Source organism: Pan paniscus, chromosome 15 (assembly GCF_029289425.2).
Source record: "Pan paniscus chromosome 15, NHGRI_mPanPan1-v2.0_pri, whole genome shotgun sequence".
Lineage (NCBI taxonomy): Eukaryota > Metazoa > Chordata > Mammalia > Primates > Hominidae > Pan > Pan paniscus.
This window is the reverse complement of record NC_073264.2, coordinates 66,768,128-66,788,095: the sequence shown is the minus strand read 5'-3', so window position 1 is coordinate 66,788,095 and position 19,968 is coordinate 66,768,128. Positions and strand designations below refer to the sequence as shown.

The window sequence follows — 19,968 nt, the reverse complement described above, 5'->3', positions numbered from 1 at the left end:
TCCAGGCACCAGAGGCAAACTTAAAGCTTAAAATGCTAAATAAAGCCAGCTGCCAAAAAGGCCAAGCTGGTGGTTACAGCTGTTTACCATCATGCAACAAAAATATAAAATCTCTCCATTTCTGAGGTGTCTTCTCCACATGGTAGGTAGACTGCTCATCATTTCTGTGGCCTCTGTTCACCACTTCTCTACTCTGGAGTTGTCAGAGGCATCTGAACCAGAGCAACTCCAACTTGAATAGGGGCTGGGTAAAATGAGGCTAAGACCTACTGGGCTGCATTCCCAGGAGGTCAGGTATTCTAAATCACAGTATAAGACAGAAGGTCAGCACAAGATACAGGTCATAAAGACCTTGCTGATAAAACAACTTGCATAAAGAAGCCAGCCAAAACCCATCAAAACCAAGATGGTGAGGAAAGTGACCTCTGGTCATCCTCACTGCTCATTATATGCTAATTATAATACATTAGCATGCTAAGAGGCACTCCTACCAGCATCACTGACAGTTTACAAATGCCATGGCAACATCATGACGTTACCCCTATATGGTCTAAAATGGGAAGGAACCCTCAGTTCCATGAATTGCCCACCCCTTTCCCAGAAAATTCATGAATAATTTACCTTCTGTTTAGCATGTAACAAGAAATAATCATAAAAATGGGCAACCAGCAGCCCTCAGGGCTGCTCTGCGTATGGAGTAGCCATTCTTTATTCCTTTACTTTACTAATAAACTTGCTTTCACTTTACTCTATGGACTTGCCCCAAATTCTCGTGTGAGATCCAAGAACCCTTTCTTGGGGTCTGGATTGGGACCCCCTTTCCGGTAATAGGGTTAACCTACAATAGCATGGCATACAACTGTCCAAAGTGAAGGAAAATTAATTTTTTGAATATTTACCATTTCAAACTATCTACAATTATATTTCTTTAAATTAATTTAGAGAGTTGACTGCATTATTCTCACTGTTCTATATGGCCACTGAGAGAAAGCAAATTCTTATTTCAGTGCTGCCAGGGAAAACTGTGTCCAAATCTCCTTTTTGAATTAGGAAATGGAGCGGTACTTTGCAAAAATATGTTGTCTCATACTCCATTGATAAAAGACTGTAAAATAAGTTTGTTCATTTGTTTGTTTGTTTTAAGTGTGAGCTTTTATCTTCCTATTTCTTTCTGGTAGTCACTAGCCTAAATATAGAGAGGAGGCAGGAAAGGAGACAGCAATGGCCTTTAAAAATCCACAAATTCAACAGTCCTTTTCTGTGAGTTTCTCTTACCTGTGGCCCCTAATACAAAATGGCATTTGATTAATTTAAATTAAACTAATTAAACATGAAACTGGATAATAACATACTGTTTTACCAAAATGCATGTATTAGTCCATTTTCACGCTGCTATGAAGACATACCCAAGACTAGGTAATTTATAAAGAAAAGAGGTTTAATTGACTCACAGTTTCACATGGCTGGGGAGGCCTCAGGAAACTTAACAATCATGGTGGAAGGCAAAACAGGCATGTCTTACATGGTGGCAGGTGAGAGAAGTGAGAGCAGGGGAAATGCCAGATGCTTACGAAGTGTGTGAGAACTCACCAAGAACAGCATGGGGGAAACTGCCCCCATGATTCAATCACCTTCCATCAGGTTCTTCCCTTAACACCTCGGGGTTATAATTCAAGATGAGGTTTGGGTGGGGACACAAAGCTAAACCATATCAAAGCAATAGCTTTAAAATGCTAGTTTGCCCTTGACAACAGATAATAGCTTCAAAATATAGCTTTTGGAACCATTTCTTTCCACTATTTTTAAAGAATGACATGAGTAGATAGAGGGTTCAGACTATTCTTTAGCTACAACTCAAAGACTACATTCAAATCTTTTGAGAAGGATTCCTTCTTCCCTTTTCGTCATCTTAGCATATTCTAAAGACCTACTGGTAATTCATTTCCGTGAAACAGAATTGCAAGGCAGTCTTTAATAAAAGATGGCAAATGCAATAATTTACAGATGTGTTTTTTTATGCATCTATGGTTACTCCTGTTTTCACTAAATTACATAGATAATTCCACTACTAAAATACAGAGGAATATGTACTGATAAATATTTAAGGGTATATTATAGTTATTATAGTAGAAGTCTTTTTATCAAACAACTGAAAATGCGATAAAATATATATATTTTTTTAATATAAAATCAATGCCAACCAAAATATCTGCACCAACGTATAACAAAGAAACCAAAGTTGCTACTTATCATTAATATATATTCTTTTCAGGCTAAGAAAAATGTTCAAAGAAGAGATTTCACTTATTCAAATGAGAAACATTTAATTTCAATTATATATCCACAATAGAATAGGGAACAGTGATTTGCCCACATACACATTAATTAGTTTAATGATTATATATTAATATTAATGATATTCAGAAAAAGAAACAGCTTGAAGCTATTATCAGATTTTTTAAAAATGTCATGAATATAGACATAATATTCATTATTCATACAATGGATGCTATTCTACACAAACTGTAAAATCAGGGAATCTTTATGCCTCCTCTGCTTTTATTTTTGGTGTCTGGAATATTTTTCAATCCACATAAAGTATCCTTTTTTCTCTTTGAGAATAAAATTCCTCAATATCCAAATATTTGATTATTTAACTGTAATATTCTTAATTATGTTGGCAGAAAATGCATCTCCCAATGTAGTTTAATATTTTTCTGTGTGCTTTATTTACAAAATATAAATCTTTCATGGTAGTGTTATTATATTTTTGGCACTGTTTACAATCAAGGGTTGAGTAATAACAACGCCAATCTTGTGTCATTTCCTCAATTCAATTAAAAAGTTTCCTAACAAGCAATTCTATCTTAACTTGACAACTTTTGCCAATATTCTTCAAAAGCATGGTTTCATTTTTTCTCCCAAATTAATGCAAATGCATTATAAAATTACATGCTGAATTCCTAAAAATAAGAAACCTGTCCAGGAGTGGTGGCTCATGCCTGTAATCCCAGCACTTTAGGAGGCCCAGGCGGGTGGATCACGAGGTCAGGAGTTCGAGACCAGCCTGGCCAACATAGTGAAACCCCATCTATATTAAAAATACAAAAAATTAGCCAGGCATGGTGGTGGGCGCCTGTAATTCCAGCTACTCAAGAGGCTGAGGCAGGAGAATCGCTTGAACCTGGGAGGTGGAGGTTGCAGTGAGCTGAGATGGTGCCACTGCACTCCAGCCTAGGTGACAAGAGTAAAACTCCGTATCAAAAAAAAAAAAAATTGCAATTACTGTGAATGTAAACATTGGTTTTCAGTTTTGCCAATCCAATGACAGCTAAGACTGAATACAAAATGCAAGGTTTATTTAACTAAAGCACTACCATTTTCACATTTTTACAGCTTAAAAAATACTTGCACTGAAGCACCTTCTATCAGATTTGTTTTTGATTCACTTGAAAAATACAAGATAACTATCAGAACCAATTTTTTATTCACAACTGACTAAAGGCTAAACTAAGAAGCAGATGTTTTGATGCACTCTTCTACATAATTCAGCAAATAAGAGGTAGAAGGAAAAATAATGCCCAGGAGTTCTGGTATCTTGGCATGTCATGGGCAAGTATTTTTATCATCACCTGCCAAGTACTCCGGGTGTGCAGATTTCTATACCTAAGATGTCTGGTCACTTTACAACTTTTTCAAAACCAGTTCAAATGCCATTTCTTCTAAGTTTTCTGGCTGGAATGACTACAACCTCCAATCCCTTGGGGTTCCTTTTTTTTTTTTTTTTTTTTTTCTGAGACATGGTCTTGCTCTGTTGCCCAGGCTGAAGTGCAATGGCATGATCCTAGTTCACTGTAGCTTTGGACTCCTGGGCTCATGCAATCCTACCTCAGCTTCCCAAGTAGCTGGGACTACAGGCATGTGCCACCATGCCCAGCTAATTTAAAAAAAATTTTATTTTTAAGAGACCAGGTCTCACTATGTTGATGAGCTGGTCTCAAACTCCTAGTCTGAAGCGATCCTCCTGCATCAACCTCCCAAAGTATTGGGATTATAAGCGTGAGCCACCACGCCTGGCCCCCTTGGGATTCTTGTTTAAATCTTTATAATAACATCACTAACCACATTTTGCCTCTTGAGGCAGACTTTTAAAATGTTTGTGTTTACTTCCTATTTGGATTGGGAGCTTCCAGAGTTACAGGGACTCTCTTTAACCATCTTTAGGCTGGCAAACACTTTCTGTAAAGGGCCAGATAGTAAATATTTTATGCTTTGCAGGCCACATATGTCTCTGTCACATCTTCTTTTTAAAACAACCTGTTGAAAATATAGCAGGCCTTACAAAACCAGGCTGTGGGTGTTATAGTTTGCTGATCCCTGAGCACAATATTTAAAGGTCAGGTTTTGAAGTCAGACTGGGTTTCTGTATCAGCGGCTGTACTACCTCTGGCAAGTTACTTACCTATATAAAATGTGGATAATAAGGGTTATTGTGAATATTAAATTAGATTATATGTGATGTTCTTAGCACAGTAACGTAGTATGGTTCACTAAATATTAGCTATTACTGTAATGTGATCACGATCATAGTGCCTGAACTAAGCAGTACTCAGTATATTCACTGAATCAAAGATATCCAAAAAGACACTCACATACACACATACAACTGAGATTTTATAAAGAAAATGCCTTATTTTCTATAGTTTTAAATGCAAAAATATTTTTTAACTAAGTTATTTTCAGTTTTACTGGAAACATTAGAAATAAAAATCTTTAAAGTCTTTTAATATTAGGATAATTTTAACCAATGCAAATATATGAAGGCAAAGTTCCACCATAATAAAGCTTGTAATAAACCAAGAGGATTAATTCTAGTGAAATTTTGTTATAAACAACAATAAGGCCATCACATTTTTAAAACATTCTTCAAACATTTCCATGCCTATTACTTCATTTGCTCTTCACCAGAAACCTTTGAATAACATAGGTAAGGTGGTATTTTCTTTATTTGATAGATTCAGAAGGAGATTAAAATTTTTCAAGGACCATTCTGCTTATCATAGACAATTTAATTTAAAAAAACTGAGTAACAAGTATTGGCCAGTATTATTAGGCAATGAGGAAACAAAAATAAATAGGACAAGCTTCTTAAAGAACTCACAATATACTCAAAGAAACATGAACTGTTTAAATACAGTGAAAACATGGGGACAATTGGAGGGAAATATCACAAAGGGAATGATACTAAAAGATAAATAGGATTTCATGGGATGAAGTGGAGGAAAGATATTCTCTAGAGAGAAAGAATTACATGTTCCCAGTATATCAGTAAAAGTACACAAAACTTTCAAGGAATACATTTGTAGGTGGACTAGTGAATTATGGAGTGCAGGGCACATTTTGAAAAGCAGGCTGTTTATGTGAAGGAGCTTATATCCTATATTCTAAGCAAGGAGTTTCTATACACTAAGCAGCCATGGAAGGCCTTAGGAGAGAAAGTCATATTTGGTTTCGAAAATATCATTCTGATGGCACTGTGGAAGACAGATTAAAAAGAGAAGGATTCTGAGAGCAGAGGAGATACTGAAATAATTTTTCCATAGAGGGATTAGGCATATGTAGGCAAGTTAAAGAAACGTATACTTTCATATGACCTAACAATACCACTTCTAGGCATATGTACAGCTTTCTAATCAACATGCTGTGAAATATCTGATGGCTGATAAAAATTTAAAGTGTAAGGATAGACATAAATAGAGCAGCTGAACAGGATGGAGAAACCAGAAATAGATCCATATATTACTGATTGATTTTAGACAAAAGGGACCAAGGCAATTCAAATGGGAAAAGTTTTCAACAGATAAGGCTAGAACAAATGAATAAAAATACGGAAAACAATGGTCTTAACCCTTATCTTATGTGACACATGAAAATTAACACTAGAGAGATCATAGACATAAATGCAAAAGCTAAAACTATAAAGTTTCTGGAAGAAAACATAAGAGAATATCTTTAGGTCATCTATCTTCTGCCACTGGCACTCCTGGTTCTCAGGCCTTCAGGCTTGAACTGGAATCGTTACACCATCAGCCCTCTAGCTCTCTGTCTGGCCTTTCAACTATAATACACTACTGGCTTTCCTGGGTCTCCAGCTTGCAGATGGCAGACCGTGGAACTTCTCAGACTTGATAACTGTGTGAGCTAATTATAAGGTACTGACCTTATAATACATCTTTCAGGCTCTATCTCACTATATATCCTACTGGTTCAGTTTGTCTGAAGAACCCTGACTAATACAGTGGGCCATATACAATGGTTCCTCTGTTGGAATCATTTAACTCTGTCACTGTAGTGTAAAAGCAGCCATAGACAACACACTAACAAATGGGCATGAATATATTCTAATGAAACCGTATTTACAAAAATAGGTAGGGGGCTAAATTTGGTCTGAGGACCATAGTTTGTCAAGCCCTTTTTCAGAGCATAAGATTTTATATGTGACACACTGTCAGAGACCTCTGTAGCTTTGCCACCATCCCCCAGGTGATAATATGGGCAGTAAAAATAATTTTTACATATAGTATAATGTGATACAGTTTGTAAGCACTGCCCTAGGAAAATTAATATATATGCACAAAGAGATATGCATAAAGATACTATGTCACTGTTTATAATGGCAAAAACTTGAAATAATTTACATGCTCATCAATGAGGCAATATATAAATCATGATACAGATGTACAAAAATTACAATAGTTGAGTGAACTCAATTTCCATTATTAATGCATACATAAAACAAATAGGTGCCTCTAAGATGGTCATTTATGACAGGCCATAAAATATTAATCTTCCTTCTGAAATAGAGACACCATATAACTTTTAAAATGTAGATAACATATTCTGAATTCAATCTAGGTATTATATTTCCAAAGAATGCAGAAAGATTGCTGTATAGATTCTAATGTCTCAATTTGGGTGGCCCCATGGTTGGTACTGGATCTAATCTAGAAAAGAGGAACATACAGTATAATGCCTATTTTTGCCAATGTCATATTATTAATTCTAAATTATATGGATCAAGATTTGCCAGATGTAGCAGCAGAGGCAGGTATTTAACCTACTCCCCAACTCCTACACTTGATTTCAGTGAACACAGCAAGATGGGCAGTGGCAGCAAAGAAAGAAAAACACGGTGATTTACTCTTTCATCAACTACTTTTTTCACCATGCCTTAAAATCCCACTGAAATGTTCCAGTTCATTCCTAGCCAGAACCTAGATGCACTAAATAATAGCTTCAAATATAATATACAAGACCCAAAACCTAGAGAGGAAAGGATCATGCTGCAGTGCTTCAATACTACGTTTTTGGTTGCTTACATAATCTCTGCTGGTCTGGCATTATGTAGCTCCTTCCAGTCAATAGAGAGATACCAAAGGGATGTTTTCTCAGTCAAAGGCCCTCACTGTTATGTATTTATTTCTAATATTCAGATCCTTAGGATTTGTACAGTTCCATTGCAGTGTTTAGAAAAAAAGACTTTTAAATGAAAAAACCCTTTCTACTTTTAGGTAAAATTTACTTGGAAATTCCTACCTGGGGTATGTTCAGATTCCTAAGCGTTAGCTCCCACAGAGTAGAGGCTTCACAGGGGCCTATTTTTGCTTCTCTTAGTATTATATACATATTAGAGCTCCAAGACAAAATGGTTTACTCCTAGTACCCCCCTTTACTCCCAGCCATCATCCTATCAACTTGGAGACCTTAAAAAGACTATCTGAAGACTGTTTTGTCAGGAGAGCTCTCTGACTGGGGTCAGCGATGGCTCTAGCTAAGAAGGCAACCCTGTCCCAGAAACTAAGAGAAACTGGTCAGCTCCTTGATTAGGAGCATATTTTTGATGTTTAATCAGCCTAGACACCGAGATTTTTACAGGGCAACCTAAATAAAACCCAACAGAAGTGGAGAATGATCCTCATGTGGGCTGGGGGAGCTAGGGAGCCAAAGCTGGCTCTCTTTGGGAGGACGGCTACACAAAAAGCCATCAAGTAGCTCTGAGTTTCATTAATGTTGGCTGTTAAAGTTAAAAGAAGCCCTGCTGAAACTCTATAACCCAATCATGCTATTATTGTTATTTTGCTTTGTTCCCATAAAACTAAAGTGGTAATAATAACATATGGTGATTTAGAATATATAAACCACTGTCAAATATATTATCACTCTGAATGCTCATAACAACTCTGTAAGGTACACAGAACAGGGAGGTTAAGGGACACTACCCAAAGTCACACAGCTAATAACTTCTGACTCCAAATCAATGACATTGATCTGTCCTGGTAAATGATGTTCTTCATTCTCTAAGAGCCCAGCTCATGGATCTAGTGAAGTCTCTGATTCCTTTAGCCAGAAACAGTTTTTCTATTCTCTGGTGGCCCACAGGACCTTATACCTCTCTTATGACACTACCTTTTTTACATTTACAGATGTATGGGTCTCATGATACTCAATGACAAGTTCCTGAAGAGTCATCTTTATATTTCCCATGGCATCTAGAAACATTCAAATTTTTACTGAATGACTAGTGTACTTCCCTGTTTATGGTACTGATCCATTTTTTTTTAAAGAAACTTTATAATTAAAAACATTATAAATATAAATGTGCCCATTATTTATACCTAATACAGTATTTGCTGGCAGTTGTACTTTTTCAAAAGTAAAGTTGGATATCAAAATCTGAACAAAAATGATAACTCTAATTGTAATATATCTTTTGGGAAAATCAGTATGACTTATAGTATCACTAGTTGCAATTTCTTGCTTCCAGAGAATATAACCTGCATTAAGTTTAATGGCTACTTATAATAGGAGACTAAACTTAAATTGAATCAAAAGGAGGACCTCTTTAGGAAGAGGTGGAAGACTCAACTCTAATTATTTTCAATAACTGCTAAGAATATTTTTGATCTTTGTATTTGGGGAAGCAAAACAAAAGAAAGAAGGCTGATACCAAAGTATCATCTAAGAAGGTTTATGATTCTGTAATCTGCTTTTGACCTTCTGCTAAGGCAACAAAAATGCATGAGGAATAAAGTCTATTACTTAAAAACACACACACACACACACACATACACAAATATGTCTTTCTTTCCAATGGAACTAATGTATAAACCACTATAGAACTTTCTTACTGAGTAACAACCTTTTGGAGGGAAAAAAATATGTATAACTCCACTGAAGATCACTGACTTTATTATTTCCTATTCCATGAAATTAGCCTACAATTTATATAATCCTGGGGAAGGGAGACAAAGAAATTACAGATTCACATCATACTCAGAGCTCTGGCATATAAAACTAACGAAAAGGGACAGGATGCATTCTTTACTTTCTTCAAAATGTCAACAATTATCTTGTTTGTAGAATCACTCTAACGTGATCCACATGTTTTAAGCAAACAAGACTCTATTATCAAAATGCTACTAAAAGATGCAATCTTCTTTTTCTATACTTTGGTGTTTGAGTTGAAGGTCAACTGTGACTGAGACTCAAAGATTCACATAAGTATGTCTGAGGAAAACAGAAAAACCCAAATACTTACAAAAGGAAGAAAGGAAGGGAAGGAGGGAAGGAAGAAGGAAGGAGGGGTGGGGGGTGACTCAGGGGACCGACTACTAGCTCCTATTAGAAAAAAGGTTATTTACTTTGTAATCTAGCTCCGGTGGAATGTTTCAAACACGACTCAATTTGTAATAATTTATGCCAAATCTTTAAGGAATACATCTATCATAATAGGTATATCAGTATTTATAAAAACACTGATAATTTCTGAGACAGTTATCAAGGCTATGTGGCCCAGACACCCCACAGGAAATTAAGAACACCTGGATTCTATCTCTAGCTCTAACAACCTTGGATAGGTCCTAAATAGACTTTAGGAGATTTTTCAGAAACTTTTCCAATGAAATAGTTTACGCTCCATAGTGAGGTGGATGCTAAATACGTATTGCTTTTTCCTAAGTCACACGTCCTTTTATCTCTGAACTCATTCTGCCAGAACCTTTTCTAAAAAGGGGAGAATAAATTGCTTAAAAGATTCATTCTTGGTAATAGACTATTTTTTCAAAACAAAATCTACAGTTTAATAAAAGTGCTTCACATAGCTAGAAGGGTAATGTTTTGAAATTTGGATGGGGATCTGGGGAGACAGGTTTTGTTTATTACATTTATTTTTTGTTTATTTATTTTTTTTGAAATGGAGTCTTGCTCTCTCGCTCAGGCTGGAGTGCAGTGGCGCGATCTCGGCTCACTGCAAGCTCCGCCTCTCAGGTTCAAGTGATTCTTCCCTCTCAGCCTCCTGAGTAGCTGGGATTACAGGTGCCCATCACCACGCCAGGCTGATTTTTTTTTTTTGTATTTTTAGTAGAAATGGGGTTTCACCACGTTGGCCAGTCTGGTCTTGAACTCCTGACCTCTGGTAATCCGCCCGCCTCGGCCTCCCAAAGTACTGGGATTACAGGCATGAGCCACCGCGCCCGGCCTCTCTTATTACATCTAATGTGCTCTGGTCAAACGCTTGGCACTGTGTAAATAACCTAGAAGGTAAATAACCTAGAAGTACCTTGCTGCTTTGCTCCCATATGGAGTCTCTGTCAAGGTGAAATAAACAGCTAAAAAATTCATAGAATGGTGTTTCTTAAAATTTTCCACCAAAATGCTCCTAACAGCAGAGGAAGGTAAATTCATGCTACTGAGAATATGAAGTCTGGCCTCAATCAATGGGCTGGAGTTTGATCAAATTTTCATTTTATACCATTACAGATCTTGTTTTATTATTTGAAAATGATTTAGCTTACCTACCAGTAAATAAAATTAATAGTCCAAGAAAATGTACCATGTTTTATCCTGGTAGGTTGCAAATCTCTAATTCACTTTCCCCAGGTTTACTCACAACTCAATCTGAGAAGCACTTACAGGATAAACACGAAAATAAATATCTGTAATTGTAAGAGTGTAGGCTCACAAGGGTCAAGGCTACAATGTGGACAAAGCTTCAGTTCCCTATTCCTGTATTTCCTGATGATCCCACTAGATTTTAATGAGATACCATAGACTTCTATCTCCTTAAGTGGGAAATGAAAGAAGATGTAATGGTGAAAAGCAGCTTAACTTCTTCTGAGACATAAGTATATTCTAACTGGAATTTTAAATTCCTGAAGCAAAGATCTTTCTTTCTTTTGTGGCCCATAAGTAGTAAAACAAAAAAGTTTTATAGCAGTTGAATCAAAAGTCCTTATGTACCTGCAATGATACTTGTTTAGGTTAATGATTCTAAAAGGAGTCAGGTAAAGGGCAGAGAAACCTACTAGAATCTTGGAGAGGAGACAGCTAGCTTTTCAACTATATGTGGTACCAACTCACTCTCCAAATAGCCTCCTGCACAACCAGATCTTTGCTGCAACAAAGCCAGTTTCACTAATTACACAGAATAACTATTATAAGAAAGAGTATACCTTCTATCTCAGGTATGTTGAGATAGAAAAAATACTTAGAACTGCTGAAGGCTTAAGGTAGCTGCGGAGAGACTCTATGAGTGGCCCAGAATTTTATTTTGATTAAATTGTGGGTTTATTAAGCATAGAGATATTCTGAACGTCTATAAGTTATTCTCAGAAGTTATCTTGCTTCTCTGTATTTCTTTCAACTTTTCCATTTAACTTAGACAGAAAACTACATATGAAGCTCTCATAAAGGCATGATTTTCATCTCAGAATAAAAGGATAACTTTCCTGTTGTTGCAGGTTATAACCTAATAATATATTCCAGGTGGACAGGGAGGTAGATAATGAGTATCATGAGTTTTTTAAAGAGCTAAACTGAGGTTCAGAAGCTAAGTTAATTCACAAAGTTCAGAAAGCTAAAAACAACAGAACTGGATCAGACTCACAGTCTAATATCCTTCCTCTCCCTCAGATCCCCTAAACAGAGAAATCAAGATTTTTTGCAGCATAAGGGATCAAAAATAGTAAATGTACTTGTTTTAAGTTTCTATTAATACAATTATCAAAGACTGAAAATACTACTGTAAAAAGACAACATATGCATATCTATAGCCTAATATGTATATTATATCTATATATTCTTAATCACATTATTGCTTAATATCAGTTTATAAATTAGTCTACCTGACGTCAATCCTTATTAAGGATACAACTTGGTTAGAATATTTAGATGATTCCAACAGACATCTTAGTAGTTTTGTAAAGGTTAAAATATTAGTATCAAAGGAAAGATTGAAAGTATAATTTCATTTGTGTTCTACTTGCTAAAGATTTTCCTTCTGACCTGAGTGAGATATTTGAATAAACAGTTTAATAGTTATGAGATAACAAAAAAGGCATCTGAAATCAATTTCTTATAACTCTGTCTACTCTCTATAAACCAAAATCAAAAAAACAGCTTTGACTCTCGAATTAAAATCTGTCAGTTTTAGTGAAGAACAAGAATACACAACCATCAAAATAGAAATCCTGTAAGTGATGCTTGTTTTTAAAAGGAAACATTAGCTAGTCTCTCACTATTCAAGCTTTACAATGAATTACTACTCGTTCCCCCAGTGACTCCATGTTCTCTTGCCTGTCTTTTTACATGTTGTGCCCACTGACAGAAAATTCTTCCACCATGTCCCTAGCTGCTTGACTCCTACTCATAATTTAGGTCTCAGCTTAAAAATCATTTCTTCCAAAAGAACCCCAAATATGCATTAGATATTTGCTTCAGGGTAGTCTTAACCATACCACCACATTAGCACAACATATTTTAATTGCTTATTCAGTTGTCTATCTTTCCCCCTTGACTGCCCTTTACACGAAAGAGACTGTGTCTGTCTTCATGTAGTACAGCATAGGTATCTAGCAAATAGCAAATACTTTAATTGAATTACTTTTATTTCAAGGTTGCCTCCACATAAACCTTAAGGATGTCAAATAAAACTCTTTGACTAAAACCTTTTGGAAATGAGGCATGGAGAGAAGGTAACTGTTCAGTTTAGATAAGTGGATATACCAAACAGTCATCTACCTAAACATGTATTTAAACCAGGCACCTCGCCTCCAGGGCATCAAACTTCATCGTATTTATAAATTATTTTTTTACTAGTCATTATTTTCATTTACAAATAAAATTTTCCAATTACATTTATCATATTAAGAATTCAGTTTAACTTATGTATTTATTAAGACAGTGGGAAAAAGACAAGAGAAGGAAAGACAAAACAGCCTAGGTAGTTTAACTGTTAAGGTGAATAATTTTTAATTTTTACAAGGAAAAAGATTGAAGTGGGGAACTGAATTTAAGTGGAGTTCTCTATCACTAAATCATCTATTCAATATTGTTTATATAAGCTAGAACAGCATTTTGAAAGCCAGTCATCATATATAGCCTAAAATAGTCAATATCCTTTAAAAAACCAAATTATAAATTGTTGAGGCCAGGAACAGTGGCTCACACCTATAATCCCAGCACTTTGGGAGGCTGAGGTGGGAGGACTGCTTGAGGCCAGGAGTTTGACATCAGCCTGGGCAATATAGTGAGACCCTATTTCTAATAAAAAATAAAATAACTAGCTGGGCATGATGGAGCATGCCTGTAGTCCCAGGTGCTGTGGGGGCTGAAGTGAGAGGACTGCTTAAGCCCAGGAGTTCGAGGCTGCAGTGAGCTAGGATCATGCCCCTGCACTCCAGCCTGGGTGTCAGAGCAAGACTCTGTCTCTAAAAACAAAACAAAAAACAATAAATAAATATTGTTGAAAGGTACTTCAAACCATTAAACATAAAGGCAAGATTCCCATTTTGAATTACCACAAGCAATCTATGTGGAAGAATCAGGTCTAGTATGTGTAGTTAGTTCAGGCTGAGGAAACATCTTGTGGTGTAAAAAACTAAATTGATCATTTCATCAACAACCTTAGGGCACATAAACTATTAGGAATAGACATGGCATGTACAGGTGATGGGAAATATTTTGATTACTTTTTACTGGAAGCATTACCTTTAGTATTTTCCTTCACTTAACCATTTTACTTGGTACAAAGGATATAGTTTCACACACAAACATAAAATAATGGAGAAGAAAAATAGACACCAACCATAATAAGGTATGATATAGCTATGAAATGATCACTGTACAAACTAATTCCTGCACTGGTGGACAGACTTGAACAAGAATTACTAAATTCCATCTGCAAGGACATCATGTCAAGTTATGTATGAACAATAATAATTTCACAGTAATGGTGACAAAGGAAATATCCCAAGATTTTTTGTACAACTCAGAATGACAACAGACACAGCTGATTTATGACTAACTAAAGAATTAAAGTCAAGGAGCTTATTAAAATTCACTATTTCCTCTAATTCTTGGAAATATGTTCAATAGTTTCTCTAAAGGGTACATATATAGATAACGTAAATAAGCAGACAAATTGATGGCAGCCATACTCTTCATAAAAACAAAAATATTCTAAGCTTAAAAGAAATCTCTTTTCAGATAAAAGATTGGTATCTAAATTATTAAAATTATTTAATTCCTAGATATTCCAGGCAGTTTCTGTGCCTCTAATCATCATTCTTCTAGTAATGATGGTAAATTATTCTGCTAGTAACGAGGTAAAGTGTTTGGCATGAGTTTACTGATAAGGACTTAGACTGGGGGTATGTACAAGTGAATGTGCTAACCAGAGTTCTGGCATTTATAAGCTGTATGACCCTGGGTAAGTCATTTAGCCTTAACTAGGCCTTTGATTCCAGATGAATAAAGAAAGGATGCTTTCTACATCCTCTTTAGTTGTAACATTAAGAAATTCTGAGTGTTTGAAATTCAAGCCATGTTAAATTTTCATACCCTGTGGTTGCCACTACAGACTACAAAATGTACAAGTAAGGATTAAAAATCAAACAAACCAAATAACCACTTGTAGCACACGGGCAGGGCTAAACTATATATTAAACCTGATAAATCTGGTAACTTTTCACTTTTCTGACTACCATACAAAAAGTTGTCTCCCCCTAGAACCAGGGAAACATAGTTTGGCCCTGGCTATTATTTCCACAATCAAGGAAGTTTAAACTGAACTAAGTCCATGAAATGAAAAAAGTTAGCCATAGTGGGGCTGGTAGAGTTTCTTTTCCTGAATGACAAATTTAGTATCTTCCTAACCTTTATAACTAATCTGTTGGCACTAGCCGTGAAAAGTACAGACCAGATCAGTGGAAGATATAACCTTAAAACTAAAGCTTAACTAGGTTCTAGATAAAGAGGTTCACCTTAAAATCTGAAGTGAGTTAAAAATAAAAAATCGGGTGATATATAAAATAAGGCTTCTAAAACACCCCACAGAAGACAAAACACAATACTTTTAATCCATACAGGACCTCTTGCAGAGCAACTCAAAGTATTTTATAGAAAGTACTCAATTAAGTTTCATGACACTTCTGCAAAGAGTCAGATATTACCGATTTTTTTTCAAAGGAGGCAAAAGAAATGAAGGAACCAAAGTTACTTTGCTGATGACATAGCTCCCTATTTCATATCTAGTGTTGTAGCTTTTGAAAAAAGGTGCTTAGCCCCACAATAAATGATATTAACTGAAGTGCCTCAGTTTTTTGAAAAATGTTGGACTTCCCACAAGATATGAGTGCAGAGGATGTGTATTGTCTTGCTTAGTATTTATCCTGATCACTTAATTCAGTATCTGTCACACTGTAGGCACTCATTATACATTTGTTTAATGAATAAAGGCTATTCATAATAGCTAAAAATTACTAGATATAAGTTCATATATCAGTACTAAGTGCATTACATATATTATTTCATTTAATCTACCAATAATTCAATAAAGTGATTACTCTTCATTTTACTGATAAGGAAACTAAGACCTAGGTTAAGTAACTTGTCCAAGATTACAAAACAATAAAGCCACAATTTTAACAAGGTAGCCCAACTTTAGATCTTAAAGATCATGATTGTAGAAAGAAAAGCACTAGACTAGCGGTAAGAAATTCTTTTCTATATTCTACTCCTTCACCACTTCCTTGGAGAGAAAGGAAATTTCTTACTGATGTTTCTATCTGCTTATAATGCCTAGTATAGTACCTTAGTCACATTACTATTCATTAAATGTTTCCTGAATACAATTAAAATCACATAAACAAATTAGGCTTCATTTGAAGATAAAGTTACCAGCAAGGTCCACCTCAGTGGTTCTCAAAGCACGGTCCCTAAACCTAAAACTTTTGTCAGATATTAAAACTCTCAGGCTGCAGCCTAGACCTTCCTTAACAGAAAATGGAGTTTTATGAAGCCTTCCAGATGATTCTCATGCATGCTCATGCTACTCATATATAGTAGTCCATATAAACTGGACTACTTTATATGATGATTAATTCATATTAAAATGAGTTCAATAATGTGAAATCATCTTACAGAGTGAAAGTCATATCATTATTATTAAAAGATTAAATTATGCTCCCTGAAAAAAACTCAGTGATTTTGCTAAATTCACATAAAAATGAGCATCAGAAATGAAATACATAATAAAATACTTTTAAGATAAAATACTGTTCTTCTAGATTTTATCTGGATAATGTATAGTATTCATGGATCCAGAGGAAAAGATAAGTATGTTCCATGAAGGTCTACCTAGAAATCTAATAATCTGGTAATTGAGTGAATCAGCCCAGAGATCTCATATGCTGCACAAGCTCCTTACCTGACCAGTGTCCAGTGGAGATGCCAGATCTGTCTGTGCATGTCTCACTTACAGGCCTAAATACAGTCTCCCATCCACCAGTAGCATAGCGCCAATTCTGAGATTCCAAGATGAGTGTTCGCTGGGTGCCATATGCAATCATGAAGCAGTAGACCACATGATGGAGCTGACAGCCATAGCCACAGCCTTTGTTGATATTACACACCAGCTTCTTGGCTTTGCTGCAGTCCTTGGGATTCTGTCAGGGAGAAAGAGAAATGAAAATAAAGATAAGTTGTACAGAGAGGTCAACTGCTCTTTTTTTTTTTTAATCTTTCATCTTCAGGGGTACACATGCAGGTTTGTTCTATAGATAAATTGTGTGTCGTGGGGTTTGGTACACACCCCAAGTAATCAGCATAGTAAGTGATATGCAGCTTTTTGATCTTCACCCTCCTCCCACCTTTCACCCTCAAGTAGGCCCCAGTGTCTACTATTCTCTTATTTGTGTCTATATGTACTCAATGTTTAGCTCCCACTTTTAATAAGAACATGAAGTGTTTGGTTTTCTGTTCCTGCATTAGTTTGCTTAGGATAATGGCCTCCAGCTCCATCCATGTTGCTGCAAAGGACATGATCTCATTCTTTTTTATGGCTTCATACTATTCCATGATATGTATGTGCCACATTTTCTTTTTTCAGTCTACCACTGATGGGCATCTAGGTTTATTCCATGTCTTTGCAATTGCAAATAGTGCTGCGATAAACATGTTAATTGCATGTGTCTTATATTATAGCAGAATGATTTATATTCCTTTGGTTATATACCCAATAACGGGATTGCGGGGTCAAATAGTAGCTTTCTAAGTTCTTTGAGAAACTGCCAAACCACTTTCCAATGGTTGAACTAATTTACGTTTCCACTGGCAATGTATAAATGCCCCTTTTCTCTGCAGCCTCACCAGCATGTTATTTTTGGACTTTTTAATAACAGCATTCTGTTGTCTCATTCTGATGGTATATCACTGTGATTTTGATTTGCATTTCTCTAATGATTAGTGATGTTTGATACGTATTGACTGTGTATATGTCTTTTGAAAAGAGTCTGTCTTTTGAAAAGTGTTTGCCTTTTTAATAAGGTTGCTTTTTCCTTGTTAAGTTCCTTATAGATTCTGGATATTAGACCTTTCATAGCTTGCAAGTATTTTCTCCCATTCTGTTGGCTGTCTGTTTACTCTGTTGATAATTGCTTTTGCTGTTCAGAAGCTCTTTAATTAGGTTCTGTTTGCCAATTTTTGTTTCTGTTGCAACTGCTTTTGGCGTCTTCATCATGCAATCTTTGCCAGGGCCTATATCCACAATGGTATTCCCTAGGTTTTCTTCTAGAGTTTTTATGGTTTTAGGTTTTACATTTAAGTCTTTTATCTATCTTGACTTAATTTTTGCATATAGTGAAAGGAAGGGGTCCAGTTTCAATCTTATGCATATAGCTAACCAGTTATCCCAGCACAATTTATTGAATAGGGAGTCCTTTCTCCTTGGCTTGTTTTTGTCAGCTTTGTCAAAGATTAGAAAGTTGTAGGTATATGACTTTATTTCTGGACTCTCCATTCTGTACCACTGGTCTATATGTCTGTTTTTGTACCAGTACCATGCTGTTTGGTATGGTGATACATGGTATGGGTACCATGGTGTTTGGTACCCATACCATGGTTACTGCAGCCTTGCAGTATAGTTTGAATTCGGGTAATGCGGTGCTTCCAGCTTTGTTCTTTTTGCTTAGGATGGCTTTGGCTATTCAGGCTTTTTTCTGATTCTGTATGAATTTTAAATCAGTTTTTTCTAGTTCTGTGAAGAATGTCATCGGTAGTTTGATGGGAATAGCATAGAATCTGTAGATTGCTTTGGGCACTATGGCCATTTTAATGATACTGATTCTTCCTACCCATGAGCCTGGAATGTTTTTCCATTTGTTTGTGTCATCTCTGATTTCTTTGAGCAGTGTTTTGTAATTCCCCTTGTAGAGATCTTGCACCTCCCTAGTTAGCAGTATTCTTAGGTATTTTATTCTTTTGGTGGCAATTTTGACTAGGATTGCATTCTTGATTGAGCTCTCACCTTGGATATTACTGATGTATAGAAATGCTACTGATTTTTGTACACTGATTTTGTAGCATGAAACTTTGCTGAAGTTGTTTGTCAGATCTAGGAGCTTTTGGGTAGGGAATATGGGATTTTCTAGGTTTAGGATCATATTGCCTGCAAAGAGAGGTAGTTTGACTTCCTTTCTTCCTATTTGGATGCCTTTAATTTTTTTCTCTTGCCTGCCTGTCTGCTCTGGCTAGGACTTTTAGAACTATGTTGAACAGCAATGGTGAGAGTGGGCATCCTTGTCTTGTTCTGGTTCTCAAGGGGAAGGCTTCCAGCTTTTGTCCACTCAGTATGATGCTGTCTGTGGGTCTGTCACAGGTGGGTCTTACTATTTATAGGTATGTTCCTTCGATGGCTAGTCTGTTGAGGATTTTTAACATGAAGAGACTCTGAATTTTATTGAAAGCCTTTTCTGCATCTATTGAGATAATCTTTTTGTTTTTAGTTCTGCCTATGTGATGAATCACATTTATGGATTTGTGTATGTTGAACCAATCTTGCATCCCAGGGATAAAGCCTATTTGATCGCAGTGAATTAACTTTTTGATATGCTGCTGGATTTGGCTTGCTATTATTTTGTTGAGGATTTTTGCGTCTATGTTCATCAAGGATATCGGACTGATGTTTTCTTTTTGTTCTTGTGTCTTTCCCAGGTTTTGGTATCAGAATGATGCTGCCCTCACAGAATGAGTTAGGGAGGAGTCTCTCCTCCTCAATTTTTTGGAATAGTTTCAGTAGGAATGGTGCCAGGTCTTCTTATACGTATGGCAGAATTTAGCTGTCTGGTCCTGGGACTTTTCTGGATGGCAGGCTTTTTATTACTGATTCAATTTCAGAACTTGTTATTGGTCTGTTCAGGGTATGAATTTCTTCCCGGTTCAGTCTTGGGAGGTTGTATGTTTCCAGGAATTTATCTTTTTCTTGTAGGTTTTCTAATTTGTGTTCACAGAGTGTTATGAACATAGTCTCTGATGGTATTTTTGTATTTCTGTGGGGTTGGTGGTGATGTTCCCTTAACTTCTCTTTACAGGTGACAAGTACCAAAAATCATAAAATAGGTCAGGACTGATCCA

At 36.0% G+C, this 19,968-nt stretch overlaps 1 protein-coding gene across 13 annotated transcripts in view; it reads right to left on the bottom strand.

Annotated features, from left to right (window-relative positions):
• FUT8 (fucosyltransferase 8) overlaps positions 1-19,968 on the bottom strand; it is a 395,429-nt gene that overhangs the window by 52,512 nt on the left and 322,949 nt on the right. For all 13 annotated transcript variants that reach the window (XM_063596244.1, XM_063596245.1, XM_063596242.1 and 10 more), the window contains one exon: positions 16,766-17,003. In XM_063596244.1, the coding sequence (XP_063452314.1) occupies positions 16,766-17,003 (238 nt within the window). The remainder of the gene's footprint in view (positions 1-16,765; positions 17,004-19,968) is intronic.